This window comes from Hippoglossus stenolepis, chromosome 13 (assembly GCF_022539355.2).
Source record: "Hippoglossus stenolepis isolate QCI-W04-F060 chromosome 13, HSTE1.2, whole genome shotgun sequence".
NCBI classification, from domain to species: domain Eukaryota; kingdom Metazoa; phylum Chordata; class Actinopteri; order Pleuronectiformes; family Pleuronectidae; genus Hippoglossus; species Hippoglossus stenolepis.
Genome location: NC_061495.1, coordinates 10,079,051 through 10,095,323, shown reverse-complemented (window position 1 = coordinate 10,095,323; position 16,273 = coordinate 10,079,051). Strand labels below are relative to the sequence as shown.

The window sequence follows — 16,273 nt, the reverse complement described above, 5'->3', positions numbered from 1 at the left end:
TCGGGTACAACAATACAATATGCATATTTAGAAGTGCTTTATCTCTGAGATCTAAAAAAAGGAACTGAGGAGTCAATGTAGTGTTTTTGGAACCATCGGTGAGGATGAACCTGCTGGAACCACACGGCAGTAACATGTAACCTCTGACCTGTCGGATCAATAACACATTTGTCTGAAGAGCAGTGGACTGAATATGTTTTGTTCCTCACATCATCCTTGAAATCATCATCTAATCAGGGGCAGATCCAGGTATCCGGCTCCTGGGGGGCACTGGCCCCTGCAGCTGAGATCTGATTGGCCCCCGAAGTGCCACTATCCTGTCAGTAGTCTTTATTTAATTCATTTTTATTAACTACACTTACTTACAATTCTAACAATACATATGAGAATTTGGGAATAATTAAAATTTTCAAAGCTTTTTTGAATAACATACTGTGATCGAACAAGGAACAACTTCTGAAATATATTCAATAAGCAGTGGCTTTGAATCAAAGCCATTGAGCTAAAAGTAAAGAAAGAATGACTTAAATGTTCACTTACTGAATCAGGAAGTGTGCATGGATGTTGGACATCCATGCACCCCCACCCCCTTCCCCCTGCCCACCTCAAGGCAGAACCAGTAAATGGCGGTAATGCACCTTGACGTTGGTTTGGTTGCCACCCGCCATTGCACCGAACAGAAGAAGAAGAAGAATTACGGCGCTGAAGCACTAATTATTATACCAAAGTCACTTCTATGTCTAATATTTTCTCAAAGAGTGCAGAACATTTTGTACTTGTGCTTTACAGATATGAGAATTGCTGTGTTTGTGTAGCCAGGGAGGTTTTATTAGAATAACAGCAGAGTGTTAAGTGTTAAGTGTCACGTCGAGGAGAAGTGAATGCAAGCAGGAAAGAATTCAGCCCGAGTGCTATTAGTGTGTTTTTTTTTCATCGGGACTGAGACTGCTTCGTGGCTCTGGTTGAGACACTTCCTCTGTCGGGTTCCACTGCCAATGTCACTTCTTCTGCTGATCCTTTTCGCTGATAAGTGTTATCTGGAGGTGTCAAAAACATTGGAAAGTACTGTCATCCCCACCTAAATGCACTGTGCATATACACAGACATACTTTACACACTCAGATTAACACTGAGACACACTTATACACACTGTGGCGCTGGAGTCTGGTAAACCTTCAGCTGCGACAGAGCAAGTCAAGAGTAAACCAGGTCGACAAAAATACTGTGAGGAAATATGAATAGTGTAGAAGTATAAGCTTTTGCTGGGTACTATTCTATACTAGTGTAAAAATGCATATAATAGATTTATACAAACATATTTCGCACAAATGTGAAGAGTGATAATTGCTCTTTAAATAAAAAAAATAAAATAAACACTGTCAATTGTAAGTGTCGTTTTTTGAGCTCATTGGAATCAGTGTTCCTTGTGTCTGAGCCACAAGTGGAGCAACCTGTCCTCTGGGTTTCAGGTTACAGAGCAGGGAGCACTTCCAGATCTTTTTCAGCCGAGTGTGAATCCCCAGCGAGGTTGTGCAATTGCCTGGGTGACAAGTCCCATTCCTGTTTTTCCTGCCGGGTAGTAGTGGATGTTTGGCCTGGCCCTTAAAGCCTCACACAAGCCAGCAAAGACATGCACATTCTCACACGTACACAACAGCAACCCACACTCTCGCACGCCCAGTTTGTTTCTGTTACACACCCATATTTTAGAGAGTATTAAGCCGAGTCGAAACACTGTGGACGTCTGGTATCACACACAGTAGCTCAGTGAAGTGGCTGCGCTGCTTGAGTTTGATGTAACGTGAGAGCCTGGGAAAATAATGCATTTCTTGATTTTCGTAATGTCAGTGTTGAAACACTGGAGGCGAAGTGGTGGAAGTAGGTGGTGCTGCCGAGCTTGAGAACCTGTGGGGAAAGTCATGGCTTTTGCACTGGGTGCCTAATCTGTGGCTCCGTGGCTGAACCAACACACTGGGCTGATGCAACACCTTCTGTGGAAGGCCTGCTGTTATTTGAGCGACTTCCACATTTTTGTTTTTTAAAGCTATGCCAATAAAAGTCAAAAGGTCGCAGAGCAAATGAGATGTTTGCAATTCGCTGGAAATGAGGTTGCTTTTTCGACACGCCGTGCACTAGCCGCCAGCGGTAAGGACGACTCACTGCAAAGGCCTCTGGGTAAAGTGGGGTTTGTGGTCAGAGTGCCTGTGAGGTTGCAATAATGTTCATGTGGGGAGGAAGAAGGACTGTGGGGGGTGGGTTGGGGGACTTCCACTTTTACTTCCTTTGATAACCCTCGTCGTGTAGCCTCGTCTAGTGGGGAGTGGGGCGAACGACGTGCGCAGAGTCGAGACGCTCGGAGAGAGAGAGAGGCCCCCGAGCCGAAAAAACAGCAGCAGCGTCTGACCCGAGAGAAGACAAGGGGGAAGTCAGAAGAAGAGCACAGCAGTTCACGAGAGAGCAAGTTGGGAAAGTAAAGAAAGCCCTGACGCGCACTCATCAGATGCTTCTTGGGAGGCCAGTCGGAGAGAAACGATAATAAAGAAACTAAGAGAGACAGAGTGAGAGAGAGGGATGACTGCATCTGAGACAGGAAAGACGGAGAACGTGTCAGAAAGAGAGAAAGTGGGTTTTTTCTGTAGAGCGGCGCACACCTGCTGATCAGCTCGTGCTGTGAGAATACTCTGGGAAGTGAGTTACAGTTTGAGGGCTGTCATGAAGCAGACAGCAGCCACTTTTTTTTTTTTTTATAGGAACCTGACGTTGGGATGTGGGGATACGGGCACTGGTGGTTTGACAGAAATGGATACACAGCTGCAATGAACTGAACTGAAAACAGGAAATAAGTGTGAACCTTTCTTTCACACAAATAAATGGGGGGGTTAATAGATCCAGTCTTATCTAGACGCCAGCCGCAGACTGAGAGGCCCCAGTGGTCACTGTCATTTCCAAAAATAGATTTGAACTGCACTTTTCTTGAATCATTTTTCGGTTTGACTGCGTTGAAGCTGCTGTTCCCCCACAGAGTATAGTAGCAGTTTTCGGGGGGGTTGGGCCTCAAAGGGGTCGACGGAAGGAGTCATGTTTAAAACGATCGCAAGTGATTTAAAGGGCAAATGCACGTACAGTAAACCAAAGAGTCAAAGTAAATGTCAGCCCTTCATGTTATTCCATTTGCATCACACTCACTACTGCTGGATGTGGGCTGGGGAGACACAACGCGTGGGCCTCTCCCTGCGGTTTTCTGCAAATAAGGACTCAACATTCCATCAAACTACAGCTCTTGTCCCACCATAAAGGCTGCTGCTGCACACTGCACACATTTCCAACTCTTGACCCATTTTAAAAAGGTGGGAGACCACAGACATAACGTCATATTTAACCCATTTTTAATCTTATAATCGTCAGAACTGCACACTAGATGATTTGGCCAGAACGTAAGGCCACACATTTGCACACATATGTAGGAAAATATTTCATACTACTTCTTCTTCTTCTTCTTCTTCTTTTTCTTTTTCTTCTTCTTCTTCTTCTTCTTCTTCTTCTTCTTCTTCTTCTTCTTCTTCTTCTTCTTCTGTTTTTCTATGGCGGTTGTAAAACAACATTAAAATGCATTACCACCTTCCGAACTGGAGTGTGGAAAACTTGCACGATTGAACGTGACTTCGGAAGAAAAACAAACGTGAAGGAGGACCGACATCATGTGTTCTGTTTTGCAGAGGGAAATAAAGGGTAGGTGGAATTATACATTTTGCAGTGCGAGCTGGAGGTTGGAAATGTATTTTTTTTGTCACAGCTGTACAAGTACACAACATCTGGTCGGTGACGCTTCCGGGTCAACTCGAGCTGATTATCGTAAATATCCAAAATGTTTTGATGTTTATGATTCGTGATCGGCGAGGCTCAGACTCGATAGGTGGTATTAAGATTATTCAGCAAACCCCTCACACTACAGGATTATTTGGGCCAATAATCAGGACCGACAGGCCTCCAATCAGGAACGCCCCCTGCGATTTTCGAAAGCAGCAAATCTGATTATTCTCTAGTGAGCAGCAGCCTTAACCCTTCAGCTAATTTTATAGTACATTCTCTTCAGTGACCCTCCAAAAAAACGGTTATACTTTTAAAGTTAGCCTCACATAGCCAGAGCTGCTTCCTTCACACTGTGTCAACGCTGGGGAATCATGATCACTAAGCTCAGGATCCAGAGATGTTCCCCTGCAGAACAGTATCAGGGATAGGTGACTTGTTTTAAGAAGTTTTCTGGAACTCCGGCAAATGTCTAGAAAATTGGAGCTGGACATTTTCCTGAGTTTGCCTTTCTCATATGCAGAACACAGTAGGAGATTGTGCGAGTCAGACCCGTTCATAACAACAGGAACATTTCCAGAACATGGAGGCAAGAGGTGGCACCTGGGTAGAACATGCAGGAGGCAGGACATGATTTTAAAATGCCCTGCAGATATCACGTGTTGTTTTTTTTTACAGAACATAGACTCCATCGGCGGTTGTCAAATCTTGATATCTCAGATGTGTGTAGTCTTTCAGATTTGTGTCTGCCGCGTGTTAGAAACTACATCAACACGTCCGCACTCCTTCTGCATTCTGCAGTCCTTCTGCATTCTCACTCATTTATTCTCTAAACATTTTACTGGGGGGAAAATAGGAAACATTTCAGAAAATGTCCAACTTACTCAGACATGTGTGTTTTCACGTACAGCGCCTCCAGCTAATTTAGGCAGAATGTCAGGAGTTCAGTGCATGTTTTAAAGCAGCTTGAGTGGAAGAGTTGCAAGTGGGACTTCAATCTCTATGATGAAAATAGGCCCCCAAAAAAAAAAAATACATCACAAAAAAAGTGAAAAACATATGTCGACTGAGAGATTTTGCATATTTAAATCAAACCTTTTCGTACATGTGACCTTACTCCAACAGTATACATCCAGTGAGTCAGACGCTTTATAGTCAACACGTGTTTTTCACCGTGTGAAAGAAGTCGACTCAGTGGGTGATACATTACTGTACTTCTCAGAAGAGGCTGGGACACAAGTGAGACTCAAACTGAATATCACTACTACAGATCCAGCCATTATGTTGTTCAAGAAGGGCTTTACTATTTAGGTCCAAAGTACTGTAATTAGATTAGATTGAATGTGCTGAAACAATAGAGAATACACGGTTGAAATTTGATGTAGAAGTTCTAAAAATATCAGCATTAATTAAATTACTCCATAGTAATTAGATTAGATCCTGCTGTTAATTAATTATCATTTTATTTAATGGAGAAACTATCTCGTCACTCATTGGGCTCAGACTTCAACTCAGGGAAAAAAGAGAGAAAGAGAGTCGAGAAAAGAAACGGTGCACTTACCTTTGGCCCGCTTCTCACCTTTTTTTTTTCAAATGTCAACGCTTCTCTTGTGGCGGCAGACTCTCGGGTCAAGAGTGAAGACTGAAACTCCTCTAACCCCCCCTGCTGAGCCCTTCAGCCAGCCGGGCCTCTTCAAGAACAAAAAAGAAGATCCCACTGAACTGTTGAGACGTAAAGGGGAGTCTTTTAAAACTTGATGTCAACCTCTGCGCCATTCTCACAATTCTCTGAGACCAAAGAAACTGAATGTAATGCACTGGTCATGTATGTGATATCAGCAAACACTGCTCCATGTGTTCAAATGGCTGTTTAATTAAAGTTATCACCCTGACAGAACATTTAAAAGACATCACGTCAAGTCAGATATTTCCTCAGTCCTGTCACATAGAGCACTGAAAGAGACGAGGAAAAATGGAGGAAAAATCCTCTAAAGCTAGTTTATGGTATTCATATTTTTCTGGTTATACAGGTTTTAAACACAATAGTTGGACAGGAACAGAATTTGATGGTTTGTTTAAATCAATTGTAATTTGGCATTTTAAAGCTGTTCCATTGAAATTGCTTGGATTTGAAACGTCGCCACTAGAAACCCGATCATGAATCTATTTACCTCTCTCTTACCTTTTCTGTTATTGTACAGGTTTTATGGTGAGAAGGGAACTTGGGCTGTTACTGTTTAAGCACAGTGATTTTACCTTGATCGTCACATTCTGTAAAGTTTATATTCCTGGAAATATTTTGCATGAGCAATCGTGTGGTTCTGCACAGTACAATAAGTCTGACAGTATTTTTTCTATGAAAACAGGAAAAGGAAGTCCTATTAATTCAACCAGTGAGTTTTTACAAAGTAATTTTTACATAACAAAAAACCGCCAGTGTTTTAACACGTCAATGAAAGCACTCACATTTTGTTTTTTTTCAGCTAAAAGGCTGATGTTTAATATGTTTTAACACATCTGTATTTGTCCACACACGTCAGGGACCACACACACAAACACACACACACACACACACACACACACACACACACACACACACACACTCACACACACACATACTCGTCTCTCTATACACTCATTAAAATAATGCATTCCCTAGCCCCTTACCCTAACCCTAACCATCACAACTAAATACCTAACCCTAAAACCAAGTCTTAACCCTCAAAAAGCCATTTGAATTTGTTAGGACAAGCCAAAATGTCCTCACAATGATGGTATAGAACCAAAATTGGCCCTCATAACTTTAGATAGACGCACACACACACAGACACACACACAGAGAGAGAAACCATTTCATGTCCATCACTATCCAACTTCAGATGCTCTCTCTTACTGCCATCCAGTGGTGAATTGGTGCAATCAACTGTAAGGGAGCCCTACAAAAGCAGATCAAGCTTTTAGATATAAATAACAAACGAATAAACAACTACATTTATTTAAAAAATATATATTTTTAAATTATTTCAGTTGAAATCTATACTAGCAACCATAAAGTTAAATATTGCACCACTTGATTCAATTCATATCATGAGGCAGCTATGAGGCAGATTTGAGTTGCCAAGTTATTACCGGTGAACTATCTGCACTGGTTTATTCTACCTTATTCATATACATGTTTTCATTCTAGAATATATGGAAATATGTTCATACTTTTCATTTGTTCATTCATCCATCCATGTTTTTAGCTTAGGGTCCGTAGCGCGTAGCTCCCACTCCCACACCTGCCCAGTCTGACAGTGATGGTTTTCAGTTCTCTCCTGTAGATGGCAGCAGTGTACAGTGAACAGCCCCCTGCAGCACTGAGAAGAGTGCTCCTCCCATCTCCATCAGCAGCAGCACAGTGCAGTCAGTCTGTCTCAGGCCATTACTAACTTCACTAAAGTCCTCTGCGCCTCCTCCTCAGGTCTCACTTGACACGGTTCGGCCTCGTCTGAACTTTTGACCGGCCTGTAATCTGCAATGTCAGCTCTTCAGTTTACAACACCAGCACAAGGGCGCGTGTCAACCATCATTCATCACTGCAGTGCAGGCCTCTCTGTAAGTGTGTGTGTGTGTGTGTGTGTGTGTGTGTGTGTGTGTGTGTGTGTGTGTGTGTGTGTGTGTGTGTGTGTGTGTGTGTGTGTGTGTGTGTGTGTGTGTGTGTGTGTGTGTGTGTGTGTGTGCGCATTTTATAATTGTGATCATCTCCACATTATAATTGTCAAAACAGCAAAAGCAGCACATAATAAAACACGGTTCATAAAGCCACACGTGGTCGTATAAAGAGCAGTGACTGCATCGGAGCTGCAGAGACATCCAGACATTCACATGACTGATGATAATGTTTGTGGTCACAGTAGATCAACAAATATCTGAACTCTTGTACCCCACTTCCTTTCTCGATAGGAGGGGGGGGGGGGACAAGATGCATGGACCTCACCCATAAACTGATCCTGGGGTTTTGGGGTTTTGAGCAATTCCATCACAACCCACTGAAGAATTAGCCCGCCGCACTCAGTGGACAGCAAGCATTCGTCAGCAAACTGCAGCGAGATGCGACTTGATGGCAGCCGACACCCTCCCACCCCCCACTCACACTCACACACACACACCCCATCCCTAATGGGAAACAATTACACACTCAGTGGCTTCTTCAGTGACTTCTGATGAGACTCATTCACTGAGGAAATGGCCACATAATCATGTGTGTGTAATGTGCTAAATCTGCTTATTGCTCACTGAGTCAGACTCGTGCAGAGTTGCAGTCGACTCTTCAGCCACTACGAGAGTTCAGTGAGAGGAGAAATGTGAAGGAGGGAAACAAGGGTACGACCCAGAGAAATTTGCAATTTCGTCACTTCCAATGCTTCCATGCAAACAATTCTCCCTCAAAGCCAAATCAATTCCTGTTGGTTCTTCTTCCTCAGACTGAATTAAATGACACTGAGGACATTTTTATGATTCATATCCAGCTGGACTGCTACACTGATGTGAACGTGCCCAAATTTCTCATCAACGCAGGTTATTGTTTTCAGCTTTAGTGAAAGAATCTGTCATTTCCACTCAGTCTGCTTCAGTTGTCTTAATCTCAGTGGGTTACACAGATGGGAGTAGAAGTAGTGTATTATTTCCATCAGGTCAAAGTGTAATATTGCATTTTTTACATATTTCACACATAATAATCAATAGAGTTTGTTTGAGCCCTTGCAAACAGCTACAAAATGCATAATTTCCAGCTGCAGTTTATGGAGAAATAGTGCACGACTGTGACGGCGGAGTGATTATCATGAGTTCAGCAAATGTATGAAGAAATGGTTATTTTAGAAAAACATTATAAACTGATGCTATCCTGAATGTTGCCGTGTGAGGATTTCATGCCCGAACATATGCAACAAGTCGAAGGCCTTGCAATCCTGCACGAGAACAATTAATCACATCAGTGCTTCTTCCGATAACGCACTTATCTGTCGTCAGCAGCTACAATTTGACATAATTAAATCGACTGTGAATTAAAAATTACCCGATCTTTGCGCCCAATGTCCGCACCCTGTCAGCTGATCTGCATTTTTGAACGTGAACTCATCTGCTGTTGTGGATCACAAAGCTTCTTGATTCCCCCCCCGCGAGAGTTCAGACTGGTTTGTTGTACAAATATTCTCATTTAGGCTCCGTTACAGAACATTTCCTGGTCTGACTACTGATCTCGCATATGTCATGTTAGTTATTCAAACAAAGCTGATGCAACGAGTAAGCAACAGTGGGACTTTGTTATGACACGTACAGGCTCAGATTGAAGCCAGTGGCAACGTCCAAAGTGGTCGTCTGGGATATATATATTTTTTTTATGGTCAGTTATTTTGAAGTGAGTAGATTATTCTGGTTAAAGGAAGCAACAAACTGTGGTTCTCACTAAAGACAAGCATATTCAGCCAGATTTAATTAATTTGGTGCATTTATACCTTCATTTAAACATTTAAAAATGTGAGAACAAACTAAACCCTCCTAATGTGTCTAATGTTTTCATTTTGTTCCTTAATTGTCATTGCCCCAAAAGAACAAAGGATCATAAAGGCAGTATGGATTGGCATAATACCAGCCGTAAAAAAAGATATTCTGTGAAACTTAATTAAAAAGGTACGACGTCTAACAAATTCAAATTATACCTGAAAAAACAAAAATCTGCTGTATAGTAACCAAAGCAGTAGACACACCATTGTTCTTAAGCTGAACAATCAATAATAGTGTTAAGAGGATTATTTTTCTAATGCTAAATAAACATCCATATTAGGTTTACCACATGCATGGGTGGGGGGATGTCACTAAAAAAGGAGCAGGGGGTCCAGGTGAGTAGAGACATTGTACTTCAGTAAGTAATATAGCTGGAGCCCAAAAGACTCACAAGAGAGGAAGAGTGAACCGAGCTGAGGTTAGACAAGCAAATGTCAAAAAAATAATTAAGTAAATAAATATAATTTGAGTATGATAGGCAAACATGCCCCAAAGCATTTAAGGCCTTAAAATCTCAAATGGAAGAATTATTTTCAATCACATCCCAGCATAGATAGCATGATAGAAGACATGCACTAAAAAAAACCAAACCTGGTAGATGAAAAGATTCAGTTTGCCAGGGAAATAGCAGATTATGGCTGCAGCACTCACGCCATGCTTAAAGGTTCAGTGTGTAGAATTTAGTGACATCTACTGGTGAAGTTGCATGTTGCAGCTGAATACCCCTCACCTCGCCCTCCCCTTCCAAACATGAGAGAGAACCTGTGGTAACCTTCAGTTGTCATAACAACTCAAAAGGTTTTTGGTTTTTCCAGTTTGGACGACTGTAAAAAAACATGGCGGCCTCCGTAGAGAGGACCTGCTCCTAGATGTAAATATAAAGTATATAAATATAAAGGTTCCATTCTAGGGTAAAGAAAACACAACAATTTGTACAATTTAGATGAAACACACTAAGAAAAACATCACTAGGATTCTTTTATAATCAATTTCTGTCAACAGATCCCTTTCACCTGAATCTTACACACTGGACCTTTAACAATGCGATCCCAACAAAAGAATCAAATGCCACCATTAGCACGAGGAGCCAGCAATTCTGACATTTAAAGATTGCCACACAGGTTGTAATAGACTTTCTCGAAACACACTTTAAATCTGAGGAACTGATTCTGATTTAGAAAAAATAAAATGTATGGGACTTGATATGTTACAGTCACATCTTCCCCTAAAAGTGTCCATTAACGATGAATAATGATATCATGGAAATGAGGGGGAGGTGTTTCTGATTGATTTTTTTCTTTTTTATCAGTCAGCATGTCAAATGACGTGTCATCTCTGTTTATCTTTCCACTGTCGTCTCTGACTGGAGAACAGCCGGCAGCCTGAGATGTCAACCGACATAGATACAATCAATGGCAATCTACGACCTGAAAATGTTCACCACTGCTGTTTGTACTTGTCATTATAGAATGAGAATCTGTCCGCGGTCTCACATCTGATCAAAAAAATGATTCATAATTCTATAAATGCACGTTTTGAATAGAGGAGCATTTACATTGTTAATGGAATGGAGGAGTCCCTTGGAGACAGTTGAATGTTGATAGAACTTTTTCTTATCAGCGTCTGCAGCGATTAGTGCAGGCAGCCATACTGGTATTGATTTAGTATTCCCTCACTGTGTAAAAAGACTGAAATACTCTGAGGTGTTGTGATAGTCTTTTAGCCCTTTTATTGCGTTCCTCAGACAACTTCAGCGTTATCGATTCAACAAGCCATTCTGTTTTGACAGTAACAAATGCCCGTAAGTGTTTGTAGCCGTGGCGTCTACGAAATGGAAATGCATTTCTTTTCCTCTTTTTTTTTAAACAAAAAGAAGTATTCAACTTCTTTTTCTCTTTTTGTTTTGGAAAGATAGGGAATCGCAGAGGGATGAAAGAAGACATGCGGTGCTATCTGTTATCTGAAGGTCTTTTGTACAGGTGCATATGACTTGAATGTCGTTTTTGTCCTGCACAAAAACAGGCAGTATAGTGGAGAGTGCTGGGTTTCACATGTTTTAATCCATTTGAAATTCCAGTCTTAATATCTTCACATACCAATTGAAGGACATAGTGCAGATGCATGCAGATGTAGACAAAGGTCAGTGGAGGGTGTTAACTGAATACTTCCCCTCACCCTCCCGTCCAAGCTTGTAGGAGAAAGGACAGTGGCCTTCAGGTTGAGTCAGTGGTTGGTTTGTCCCTTCTGGGCTACTGTAGAAACATGGTGGTGCAAGATGGTGGACTCATAGGAGGACGACCCGCTCCAGACGTATATATGAAAAGGAAATTTGAAGGCAAAGAAAACACGTGAATTCTTAGTGTGTTACAGATAATTATACAGTAGATATAGACAAGATAAAATAAGACTTTATTAATCCCAAAGGAAATTCTTCAACAAACTTGCCCCAAAATTACAACAATTTAAATTAGAACACAGAGGGAAAAAAACAGAAGAATATTAAACCTGTCTTTACTCGAGACAGTGAAACTAATGCTAAACAAAAGTGAGAGTCAGTAGTAAGGTTCAAAGGAGTTATAGTTGTATGGGATATTGCAAATGATAGTGAAATAATCATATGCTGATTAAAAACATTTACACATATTGCACATTAATGGTATTAATGCACATGGAAAATACAAACAGAAATACATTTCACTCCTATCATATATGTAATGTATGTAATGTCTGAATATTCCTTTTCTACCAAGGTAACCCCAGGCCCTACATACTGAGCCTTTAACCACGTATGGCTCCACGTTTTCATTTTCTCCATTGCGGTAACACTTTTCTAAGGAGCATAGCTTTCCCAAAATGAATACATCTCTTCTGGTGGTATGTCTACTGAAGATCTGGAGTTTTCAGGTGTTTTTTGTAAGTTTCAAACATAAAGAATATTCTCACCCAACATATAAGTGCAATAAAATCAGTTTAAAAACAAAAGTCTTGGCAGCAAATCAACAGCACGGCGCACATATTTCAATCCTAAACTTCCTTCATCTCTGCAACATGTGGCTGGGACAGTTTATCATACTGAAGGTTTATCTAAGTGTGGGGGAGAAGTGCTGTGCTGCAGGGAGAGATTGCCTTTACTCGCACGGCACCAACAGAGCAAAACAATGTGCTGCATGATAAAAAATTGCTTCATAACTCTCACATTGTGTGTCTGGCATCATTATGAGGCACAATAGCCTCTGGAGGGGCCCCGGCTTTTATTGGCGTTCCTCTTGCAGCAGCAAAGTCTCATCCATTAAACAAATCAGGGGGTTATGTATTAGATTAGCCGTACAGCAGGCACCGGGGAACGCCGGGAAGAACACATGAAACCTCGTCTCGTTCCCTCTCATAATCCCCCGGAATAAATTACCTAATTGACAGCATTAGGATGATGCTGTCAGGAGGTGCCTCTTAAAGCGTAATGTATAATGAAAATACACAACACTGCTAAATTGCATTTTTGGTATTAAAAATGATAAACGGCAGCCATTTGGGGGCATATTTAGAGTGAAGCCTCTCCCCGTAGCGCGCTGCCAGATCTCATTTTTCTACATTTCTTAATAAATTTGTGGTGTCAGTGATATTAAAAGCTCATTTCTGCTGAGAAATATTTAATAACGCTTCCGTGTGACGGAACGCCAATGTCACACAGGGAGCCAGGAAACGAGTTGGTGGCAGCTTGGATTTGCCCACCTCCCCCACTGTGCCACCGCACCGCTGCTTTGACCTATGAGGTGAGGAATGGACTGCCCCCCACTGGCGGAGGGTCAATACTGCAGCGGAGGTTCAAGAAGTGCCCCTCACAGTTCAGTGCACACTATTCATTCTGCAACCAAGCTAAAAGAAGAGGAAGAAAAGAAAAAAAAACAGAGCCGTTTGACTTTGTTCAAAGTGAAAAATGTCTGCATCATATTTTCTCAAAGCGTAAGGTATGCTTGGCATGGGGGTTTGAGCTGGCTGTTCCAGGATAAGAAAAGAGCACTGGGCCTGGCTTGTGTGTAAGAGTGTGTGTGTGTGTGTGTGTGTATGTGTTTGCTCGCAAGTGGTCTGCCTCCCTATTAGAAGCACACAAAAAGCCTTGAAAGGTCCCTGGGGAGGAGTGACCTGCCTATAGCTAAAAGAAGGATGTTTATGGACTGGAGTAGATTATTGCCCAGGCGTTCCCTTTGATGTAATGTGAAATTAAAAGGAAGGTAAACTGCCTCTTCCAGTTATAGTGAACACCTGCTTCCGAAAGGGGCATAAATATCATCCTCGTGTCTCCTAAAAGACCCATAATGATAGAATTTACTTCCACCCGATGGTTCCTGGTGCTTAAAACCTGATGTCATTACAGTCTAATGTGTTTGGGCCTAAAACTGGCTTCATTTTCCGGATAAATATTTCACCTTATCCGCCTGTAAATATGCTTCAACTCTAAATATGTAATTAATCGGATAAATTGATACAATAAAAAACTATTTATTGCAATTAATGTCTTTGCCTTTGCAGACGCTGGCTACTTAGTATGTGTGTGTGTAGAGGAGAGACAGAACCTAAGGTGGGGGGGACAGTCATGAGTCAGAGTGCATGGTTTCCATCCAGATGTGCGGACATATTGTAACTCCGGGAGGCCTTCAACCTTCTCCCTCCCAAAGTTCGAAAGCAGGCGGCAGCTGGTTCAGAAAGTAATAACCTTTTGTCACATTGTTTCCTAAGCTCCCATTAACTTAGTTATTTTTTTTTTTCTGTCACCGCAAAGTCACTGCTTTCAAACTGTTACAGATAGCTCGGCGAGCACGACAATGCCGCTATCTAAACGTTCTATTTGACTTCTATTTGTGTCATTTACACCGAGCCAACCCCGGGGAAATGATTACCCTGGATATGGAGAGATATTGCCTTCAACGGTAATGTACTCTGATAAGTGAGGAAAAATGGGAAGCCTTGCTTTAACATGCAGCAAGGGGGGGTAAAATGATCTCCTAATTCTGCTGTCAAAATATGTTTTCTTGATTGCCTTATTATGTTGTATCACAGCCTTTGCACAATAAAGTGACTTTAGGTTTTAGGAGCACATATATAGAGTGGAGGGATGACAGGAAATGACAGATTGAGTCACTTTAAATATATATATATGATGTTGGAGTTGTCACTGCACTCACAAAGCACAGAACCAGCAGTCAAATCCAGTTTTACGCACTTCCAATGTCTATGGAATCTGGATTAGAGCCTCAATAGCGCATGCAAAGCCCCCTATTAGTATCATCCAGCTCCCTTTTACCAATTACACCTCTACATCCTTCTCTCAGCATTTATCTCCACTGTGTTCAGCGTGACAGGTGCGACGGGGCCGACGCACAAATTCAGGGGTTTTTTTGGCGTCTCCCGTCAGCCAATGGCGGCGCGTCTGGAGAGGCGTCTGGTTGGATTCGGGGTGATGGTCGGGCACCTGTGCCAATCACAGCGTCCGGAGGAGGAGTTAAAGGGCTCGGAGGTGTGTCTGAGGAACACGAGTCGACGGCGGCATACTGTATCCAACTCCGGGAGTAATGGCATGAGTGTACTGCTTTATACTGTTTAGACGAGCCCGACAGTGCGCGCGTTTGGAAACTAATTTTCTGACCGTTTCTGCCTTCACGTCAGTCCCAAGTTGAGCCCGCGGGCGCTCGAGAGGCGGAGGCGCAGAGCGGGCGAAACAAAATTGTAAACTTAGTCCAAAGCGGCTAAAGTCCCCAAAGTCCCAGGCTGAAGAGGCTTCAGACGCGAGCCGCTCATCCTTTGTGGTCGTCTCGAGGAAGGATACCGCCGCTGGACATGTGAATTTAAAGGAGATAATCGCCAGGCACAACGATGAAACCAACGACCACCCCGTGTTGCTTCGGCTTCCTGCTGACCTGCTTCTTGTTTGGGTCGAGCTCCTCTCAACCAGGTGAGTGAACCCGTCCTCTGCCCGGTGCGCAGCCCTGCCTGTCGCTGCGCGGTGCTGGGAGCTCGGTGCGCACTGAGCGCAGCGGCACAACTCTCCTTCGAGCACACTTTTTCCAGTACTGTTCCTTTTACGCACGAATCCAGCGGGGTTTCACTGACGCGCAATCCACTCCTTGTACCGTGATTTTGTTTGGAGAAACGCCTTTGACAGTTGACAGGGATGGCGTGTGCAGAGAGCAGACACACCGGTGACGACGGTGCGAGCAGCTTGGAGCAGTGCATTTCTCTGCTGTGTTTTAAACTGAATGAAGAATTTGCTCTGTCTGCTTCGTGCACAGAGCGGCACTGTTGAATCTGGAGAGAAGGGAGAGCATTTAATGTCCATCGCACGTGTCCCTTTAGACTCAGTGTGGACAAACACACACACACACACACACACAACCCCGCGTTACACCAGGCGACTGGGAGCTCGTCTTCTCTCCTGTGGATGTGCAAAGCCCGCGTTTTCTGCGAGACTCTGTTCCAAAAGTTCTGTCTTGACTGTTTTTTCTTTCTTCCCCTGAATGCGCACTAATGTGTCCCTGTAGTAGCGAAGGGATAATGAGCTGAAACCCCTGCGTCGCCTGTTGGTTTATTGGTTGCTTTATTTAAAACATCGGTTTGGGAAAGCAGGTTGTATTTAACAGCACACAGTTGGAAGCACAGTTGCCAGTTTCATTTACACAGTTTGTGATTACCGAACTTCTGTTGACAGTCACGCAGGGAGTCGTTTGGAAACGTTCCTGTCGTAGTTGTGTTTCAGCGCCGATCTGTGTCCTGCACCTGTGCAGAGGGTGATTCACTGGTGAACTTTCATCCGTATGCGTTCTGTAATCGGGATACAAGCAAAGCGGGTTACCGTGGAATCACATTATTCCTCATTTAAAACGAGGCCCCCTCGGGGGACTCGTGTGGACCACAGGTTTGACAAGCA

The 16,273-nt window shown here is 42.8% G+C and overlaps 1 protein-coding gene across 2 annotated transcripts in view; it reads left to right on the top strand.

Annotated features, from left to right (window-relative positions):
- Positions 1-14,852: 14,852 nt before the first annotated feature.
- Positions 14,853-16,273, top strand: part of LOC118120013 (receptor tyrosine-protein kinase erbB-4) — a 283,408-nt gene continuing 281,987 nt past the window's right edge. For both annotated transcript variants that reach the window (XM_035174572.2, XM_035174571.2), the window contains exon 1: positions 14,853-15,301. In XM_035174572.2, the coding sequence (XP_035030463.2) occupies positions 15,223-15,301 (79 nt within the window). In that variant the 5' untranslated portion in view covers positions 14,853-15,222. The remainder of the gene's footprint in view (positions 15,302-16,273) is intronic.